This window comes from Haemorhous mexicanus, chromosome Z (assembly GCF_027477595.1).
Source record: "Haemorhous mexicanus isolate bHaeMex1 chromosome Z, bHaeMex1.pri, whole genome shotgun sequence".
NCBI lineage: Eukaryota > Metazoa > Chordata > Aves > Passeriformes > Fringillidae > Haemorhous > Haemorhous mexicanus.
The window spans coordinates 3,460,995-3,470,111 of record NC_082381.1 but is presented as its reverse complement, the minus strand read 5'-3'; the positions used below and the strand labels follow the sequence as shown (position 1 = coordinate 3,470,111).

Here is a 9,117-nt window from a genome sequence, read left to right as displayed (position 1 = left end):
TTTTAGGAGATGAAAAGTTTATTTATAAACTGCCAACATTTAACAAAAACAATATTACACTATTTCCCAATTTCGACAGAAATGCAATAACTTACAGCGGTGCTTAGTCCATTTTGTCACTAATACATATAAAAACAAGTCTGCTGATAAATAAATGAAAAAAATCTGTTTATCAACCATCATCACTAAAATTGTACCTGTAAATTTTGGAAGACATCTGCATAGAATAGTTAGAACTGTAAGGGTGCTCTCTTTTATTTTTTAAGTAATTTTGTACTACTAGGATGAGCAAAAATTTAATTAACATGCAACAGAAAAAATTTGAGATAAACAAGGTAAAACTCAGTGTGCACAATTGGAAAACAGTGCTAAGATGCCCCTCTATGTTTCTAACTAGACATTAGGAAAATGCACATTTTATATGGTGGAATTTCAAATACTATTCACTGCAAAACCAGATGTATAACCATGAAAATCTATACTTGGCCAGGCTCCACTGAAGGAGGGCTAAAGGCATGGTCAAAGTTATCTAGTACTAGATAACAACAAATAATTGCAGAACATCTCAAATCAACATTTATGCAGATGCATTTTACAAAGCAGATTAGCTGTTAGCTAATGATTAGCATTTTGTGGAGATGGAAGGGTTACAAATGTGCAGTTTATTGTTGACCATAAATGCAGACAGCATGCCTGGAGAACAGCAACACTCAGGCCATCCACTGCTTATTAAGACATTCCTGTTTACTATTGCATCAGTTATCACACAGCACTTAAAACCTCTCCAGTCATCCCTAAATACCTTGCACAAACCTCAAGCACTGGTATCAATTTGCTATATGCAATACTTCCAAAACTGAAGCGTTGTCCTGGTTTGCACACAGGTATATTGTATGAAAGTTTCTGCCTCTAGAAAAGATGACAAATCATGGAGACAGAGGAGAGAATGGGGAGTTTTGAGCTGGGGCAGGTGGAGGAAAGAGGGAGAGAGAAGCAGAGGAGAGAATAGAAGGGGAAAAAAAAGAGGGAAAAGGAAGTGTCCTTAGCTACTGATACCCAGTAGTACCCCTAGTTCTTCTCTAGCTGCCCTTTTAAACCTCTAACATTCCATAACCTTAATGGCTCCTTTTCCACAGCACTAATGACTACACACTACACAAACTGGTTTTTAATTGAAGCCATAAATACAACCATGTATGTCTTGTGAAAGACAAACAAGTCCCTTACAATTCATCACACTAAATGCATGATGGCTATCAGGCAGAGGCTGATACTCTCTCCACAGCATGACCTGATCTGAAGTCAATGAAGTTGGTGGGAATTTTGAAACTCATTTCAATAGAGGTAAAAATAAAGCATTCAGATCACAAACAAATAACCAGATCCTGCAAATTACTTCTATTCAACAACCTGGTGGGTTTATTGCTTGCTCCTTTCTGAACTAATGAACACCCAAATTAAGTAAGCCAAGCTTGCTCATATTGACTGTGGGCTACCTTATATATTCTTTCTACCTGGCAGCTAGTAAGAGAAAATTAAAGAAAAAAAAAGGAAAACTAAGTACATGAAAGAAGCTTTTTTAAGCTTTGCATTTAGGATGATAAACAATACTTTCAGTTACACCTTGTGATTTCAGGTGCTCATTTTAGGACACTTGGAATGAATCACATTGTCTACGAGGAAACAGGAAAGGTGCTAGCATTTTCCAGTAAAACAGCTTTCCTTTAAGGAAAGCTCTCAAATCCAATAATTCAAAATCAGAAGACACTCAAAATTAAGAGTAATTCTGAGAATATTTTATATTATTTATTTTTACAAAAAGAATGTGAGAAAAATACTAAAAACAAAGTACTAAAAAGACTACTTGTTGTTTTTAAATACCAATCTAAGTCACTAGTTATACTTTTCTCAAGTCTCCTGTGATGCTAAAGCACTCATGCAAAACATGCCTGTCCATTTCCTTTCTGGAGGACTTGGGAAAAGTACCCCCTGGTTATTGACTGAGCACCCCCAAATCTTCCCAACTAGCAAGACCTTACAAACACTTTCACAGTCTCAAATACTCTCTACAAGCGCTTGGAATAAACACCACCACTAATGATTTGGTTGGTGTGTGCAGGCATTTGCCCAAGTATAATGATAATCAGGCAGATTAAGACAGAGAGGGGAAGCAATAGATCTCACTGCTTTCAGCAGATAACCTGGCACTGACCCTGCTAGACTCAGACTCAGACTCAGAACAGGTCTTCCATGGAGGAGTCTGTCAGCAGATAGCCAAAAGTGGATGATTTTTGCAGTGTTCACAGGACATAAATACAGTTCTGCCATCCACCCATTCACACATACATGCACACTTATTGTGGGAAAATAAATATAGATAATTTATTCACAGATAAATTCTCTACTGATTACCCAAAAAAAAAAAAAAGAAAAAAAAAAAAAAAAAAGACAATAATCCCCATCTGACAGGAATTCATCCTGTGTCAAAGTAAGACCAGTGAAAAACAACTCTTTACATTCACTATTCTGTAGAACACTGGTCATTTAGCAGATTACTTTTCAGTGTCTTACTGTCCTGTCGTAATTTTAGTCTTTCTGCTACAACATTTATGATTTATCTAATTTATCTTGAAAATCTACATAAAATTTACAATGGTCATAACTGTGCATCTGAGAAATTTTCATAGAAAAAATATTGCAAAATATTATGCTCAAAAGTAGTTGTATATCCCCCTAATAAGAAAGCTATGAGAATTAAATATTTTTGCACAGATCTTGATAAAATAAACATTTCCCAACATAGAAAAGTACTTTGATGAACACAATGATGTTACAAAATTAGTTTATTGGCTCACTTGAACACTGTAGTGCTGTCACTACCTTGGATATTAATGCTACTTCAAAACATTTAAGACATCTATTATTTTGATTATATGAAAGTAATGAGATTATATGAAGTTAAGTGTGTTCCCAAGTACACCTTTCAGTTTTAAATGTAGCTACTTCAAAAAAGAAAAACTGATACAAAAGGGAATGAACACAGTATGTAAATTTTGCTTTCTAAAAACAAATTCTGGTACCTTGTATAATTTCTGTAATTTTTTTTTTTAATAGCAGATTTATCTACTCATTACATACAGCCATTTAGCAAATCTTACCATATCAATGATGTACCAATTTCATAACTTTATTCACAATGAACAGACAGGTGTACCTCATCCAAGCAAAGCTCTGTGTTTAACCATAATTATATTCCATTCAGAAAATGTCTCCTGAAGAAAATATGCACCTCACTGTGGGTTCTCCCCACCTCTGTCTATACAAAAGCATGTACAGCAGGTTCCAGACGGTGCAGATAAAGATATTTAACAAATGGAACTTCAGTTAAGAGTCCTGTTTTCCAGATTAATGCATGTAAGAGTTTGACAGCTATTGAAAAAGATTTAGCATTCAGAATCCTAACAAAAGGTTTTTAAATACTGAATGTAAGACCTAAGGTGCATCAACACAGATGCTGTAAAAAGCTTCCCCATCATTACAACACACTAACTCCTTCACTGAATACTACTAGGAAACTCAGAGAATAAATCCAACAACTATCATGAGCTCCCTGCAAGACTGCCACAGCAATTCAGTAGAATAACAGTATGAAGCAGATGAGATGGTGAGGTCTACTGTACATTACTGGGTACAGTGTTGGCATGTGGGTAGATTATAAAATGACATGCTAGAAAAAAAAAAAGTAATTAAAAGCCAGTTACATGTTTAGCTTTTGTTCCTTTTTAATCAATAATTATAAACTGTAAAAATGCACCCTAATTCACTAAAATAGACTATGCCCTGAGAAGTAACATTACACACTAAGCTAAAGCCACTAGGAAGTGTCAGGTCTGCAGTTCAAAAGCGTAATATATGGAATTCCCTGGAAGCATATTTCCTCCCTTTTTCAGCAACAGAGATGCTTCTTCAGAGGAAAAGACAAATGAACATTTATGCTAATTCTAGCTTTTCCAAATTTAACTACAGTATTTTTTTCCATTCTCCTTCAAACTGTCCCTGGAAAACTCAATAGATTCATTGATAAAGCTCTTGCTTTTCACGTCTGAAAGAGGATATAGGTCTAGCATGAGGTTCTGAAATAAATGAGCCTGATAACTCCACTTATGGACATCAGTCAAAGTACTTTTTGGGAGGTAGTCAGAGTTACTCAAACACGAAATAAGCCCACCTCACCAATGCTTTGCTACATTCTTCTTTGCTGGTTGGAAGAACAGAGAAGAGGCTGAAAAGAAACATACCTCTGAGTACACCAGGAAAATTATCATAGACAGGGACACTGAACTTCCTTTGAAAATAACTTGAACATTAAGTGCATTTGAGAATTGGTGAGTTACACCCTATTCTTTGTATCTGACACTGATAAAATAGTAAGATCTAATTACATGTATCTCATCACTCAATGAGTGCAAAGACGCATTTTGAAGTGACATCTATGTTTCAGTGTCAGTTCATTGCTTTTTCCAAAATTGCTCTATGAGATACAATTCAGCAGTTGTGGGTTTTTCTCCCCATATTTTAAGTGCAATGGTTCATCTCCCACGAGATTTAAAAAAAAACCCAAAAAGCACTCTTCCCTTACAGAAGGCAAAGCAAAACTAAGCAAACAACAACTGTCCAAAAATTTAATCATCAAATCTCTAAAGATTCACAACCTAAATTATTCTCTGGTACTCACATTTTGCTCAGTGTATTATATGTTCTTGAAAAAAGTATGCTTTTTGAGTCTGGTTATGCAGACAAACCCTTCCAAAACCCTTTCTTTCTGTTCATCAATATTATACAGTACTGTTTTAAAAATTCATTAACTATCTTAGGAAAAAAAAATCACTCCCATCCATAAAGTCTAGCTACACATTCTAATTAAGCAGCACTAGAGTAAAACTGGAAATGCCAGAAATTTTCATTATAAGACAAAAATCTAAGCTTTCTCACTATGTTATCACTTTGCTTATTTGTCTTAAAGCAAATTACATACAAGGTAATTAATCAAATAGTATTAACTGACAAGTTACTTTATCCCTATTTAAATAACACATGGATTTCGTTGTATAAAGAATATGTAAGCAGTCAATAAAACACAAATATGCAGACATGAGTACATTAAAAATATTAATCAGAGCAGCTATAACAATGCGTTCCAATGACTTCATACAAGTTTGTTATTGTAGCTGTATTTAGTGCTGCGTGTTTCTCCAGTGACTGTAACACACAAGACAAACAAAATGCCAGTGACATAACAGTTACTGTATTTAGCAGCTGAGAATTTACCACTTTAAGACGTGGTTCCTTCTATTCCAAATTCTGTAGTTTCAAATTACATTTGTTCCTCGAAACCCTTTGTTTCTAGTACAAATTTCTACAAAGACTAATCCAGTGAACAAAAAGAATCAATTCAAATGACACATACTACAGCAAAAGACAAAATTAGGAAAGATGCGGAACTTTACATTAAGATGTTTAAAGATGTACAAAGTTTGATTTTATATTGGAAGAGACTTCAGAGTGTGAGAGCCTTGAATTCTGCAGCTTCTGCTGGACATTTTCTCTGCAGGAATGTTCACTGACTAAATTATTAGTCTCTGATCTCTGAAACACAAAACAGCTGAAATGCCTAATGTGAAGTAGCCGTGCTCAGTACATTAACTACCAATGGCCTAAAGCCACTTCCTATTTTCCAAGCAGGGCCCAAAGGGGACTCTGCAGTAACACCAAGTGGTTAGACAGGTATACTGCAAAGATCATAGTTCCACAACTTCACATCAGTTTTGAGCTTAATGCAGTATGTTAGAAGGACCTCTTCAATAATTTCATGCATGAGGCCTCAGGACATGGATAGTTCGAAGCAATTTAGATATTATTTTACTTAATATAATTTATATTTTTACTGTTAAAAAATTAAAGCTCAAATGTAACATTTTACTGTTTGTATTTTCATCAAACAGAAAGATATGACTTTTTTCAATTTCACCATTTAGTTTTTAGGTCTGCAAACATTTCTAAATGTAACTATTCTGACTGGATTTAAAAAATAGAGTGGAGGGGAATATTTCCATGAGGAACAGACTTTAAAAACCCACACTTAAGAGTTATACTACAGCCATAAGTGTTTTACAAAAGCAGTAGGAATATCAGCACCATCTCTAATCAGAGTTCTCAGAACATTTTTCCAAGTACTAAAATGCAATGTAACTCTATTCAGTTACATAGGACCAAATCTTGTCATCCTACAAGAATGTATCACTTGTGCTGACAGGAATAGGAACTATACACATGTATATGAGGGCACCTGCATAAACATTTATGATGTCAAGTTCAAAAGCACAGAACTTCCACAGTTCAGCTCTGAGAATGCTAACTAAGACTCCAGATTGTAGTCTGGAAGAACTATATAATGAGTTTCAAGTAAGATTCTAATATTAGTATTTTCTTCTGAAAGCCTCAATCTTTCCAGTGCAAGAAGAGACAATCTCTTCCCTTCCACAGTTAAAGAAATGTTTCTTATCATGCTCCCACTTCTGAGATTGCTCCTATCACTAATATTTTTCTCACAAACAGGAAAATTTTGCCAAGGTAAACAGAACAAGGCAAACAGAACATTACTAAGTAATCTAAGACCAAGAACCTGATCTTTAATACACTGCCCCCTTGACTTCACACTTTCCAGATTTATATGAGTCATTAATGGGATACTGTTAATCAAGCTGACCCAGGCTACTACACATACTTTAATGTATCATTCACCTTCACTAAACATCAGGTCTCCTGGGATGGGCAAAAGCTCTTGCTCAAGTTAAGAACTTAAGTTCAGACTCCTGTTTGTACTTGAACCTACCCATTTGTCAGTGATCACTCAGGCAACATCTTACAACAAAACTGTTCTTTCAAGCCAGTCCCACACCTCCTTCAGACAACAATTATGCTTTCTGCAACTAAAACCATCAACCAAACCACCACAGCATCCCACAGCACCTCAGAGCTAATGTATGCATTTAATAAATGCAGGTGTGGATGCCCTCTGGAACAAAGCTTTGACATGGAGATGCTCAAGCCTAGATCAGTCTTATTTATGCACTGTAAACAGAACAGTGTACATTTAGAAATGTCATTTTCAGCTACTTTGTGCCTTAAATGAATCATGAACATACTCTCAAAGACGGGAGTGGTCTGTTTTCATTTTGAAATGTAAGAGTAAATGCCATTCATCAAACTACTTAGAAGTGCAGGAACTTCACATTTTGAGTGCTTTTTTGATTCAAAGTGACATCTTTTGAGCAGGCTACCTTTTTTTTTCCTCCCTCATTGTTTCTCTCTATGCCCAACACAAACAGCATCTTGAAACTTATGGTCAAGAGGCATATGGGGCAGAAGATATATAAAGCAATTATGGTAATGAAAATCTAATACCCCCAGAGAATAGTCTGCTTTTAAAAGAGGCAATATTGCGATTGTCTGGACTTCTACAGTTGTAGAATGTTTTCCCTGGGTCTGTGTACCAGCACAATTCTACCAGTGTAAAATATCCCTTTTACAGACAAATTCTAAGGAAATGACAAAATACACCATTCATAACTGATTTCAAATTCCCTTAAAATTTAAAGTTATGTAAACAGAGATGTATGGCTGGAGTAGAGCTCTTCTTTAAGAGTAAAAATTGAAAACCAAACCAACAAAACCAAAACAACAAAGACTGAAGCTCTTCAAAAACACAGAAAGGAAGGGTTAGCTACCTCCTTGCTGTCACTGTTTTTTTTTTAACTGTATAGTCTCAATCATCATTTGGAAGAGCTACTTTTTACTCCATCCAATATTGAACTTGTAGGGTCTTGATTAAGTACAAGTTACCAACGTGTGATTTGGCAGGGTGAGAACCTGTAGTGTAAAAAAGACATTCAGAAATGTGTATCAAATATGATTAAATCTGGATTGTTGAGATAAAAATAAATAAACACCAAGTAAGAAATTAAGGTTGTCTGTTTTGAGAAAACAATTCACAAATACAGCTCTGGCTGTGGGTGAACATGTGTTTGAACTATTTTCTGCCACATTTTCCTGTATCTGCTTATCAAAATTTCAACCTTATAGACCTTCCTATCAAGCTAACACGACAATTAATAAGCAAACAAAAAATGGAGTTAAAACAGTAAAAGGCATCACAGCTCCAAAACTGTTACTGAAGCCTTCAGGAAGAAACACTGTATTCTGGTGTTCTACCAAAGACTGCTATACAAAACTAATAGCACTCACCAAATATAGTCTGGATCCCATAAGGTATTAGCATGATGCCATACAGGAACAAACTAGAAACAGGTTTAGCTGATACTGACAGATTTTCCCATTTTTTCAGACACTCTGTTTCACAAGCATTTTAAACCTTTTTTTTTTTACCTCTTTTTTTTTTTTTAAGTCAAATGATTCAGAGTCCACCTTAATGCAGAAGTTAAAAAAAAAAAGTCATGGTAGAAAGCTGGTAGGTAAGAGTGATTTCTTTGAGAGATTAGGTAACAAACTGTATTTGCTTAATAAAAATGTATGCCAGTTCTTTAACAAAGTGACAGATGTGTACTCTGAAATTTAGCTTTATGACTGACCATCAAAAGAGAGAGAAACACAGAGTTAGCTAACACTTGCAACCAAGACATGCATTTGTGTCTGAAAACAGAATATTGCACTAAGAGAAGAACCCTGAAAGCTTTCAACGTTTCCTTCACTGACCTAAAAAAGTAACTAGCCATTTTCTATAAGCAGTAGCAAACCTGGCTTGGTCCACATCCCTACAAGTTGATAATACTTTATCAACAAACCGGTATTCCATTTCTGGACCAACAGAGTCCTGCACAGGAGCACGCTTCAGGCGTTTTGTTTCTTGGGTATAACCTTGTTTGCTGCTGGATTCATTCAAACCATCAACATCCATAGCTTGTGCCATGTGACCGGCTGCAGGACTGTGGTGGGAATTACTCAGACTTTCATCACTGTTCTCCACAGATGATACCGCTGTACTCACGAGAGGAAGTTTGTTGCTTAAGTGCTGCTGAAGGTAGAATACACACCTTCTTC

General features: G+C 35.5%; 1 protein-coding gene across 2 annotated transcripts in view; it reads right to left on the bottom strand.

Annotated features, from left to right (window-relative positions):
- Positions 1-9,117, bottom strand: part of PTAR1 (protein prenyltransferase alpha subunit repeat containing 1) — a 33,245-nt gene continuing 24,128 nt past the window's right edge. The window contains exon 7 of one of the 2 annotated variants that reach the window (XM_059837172.1): positions 1-9,113. In XM_059837172.1, coding sequence (XP_059693155.1) covers positions 8,765-9,113 — 349 coding nt within the window. In that variant the 3' untranslated portion in view covers positions 1-8,764. The remainder of the gene's footprint in view (positions 9,114-9,117) is intronic. The other variant, XM_059837174.1, reaches the window with a different exon arrangement.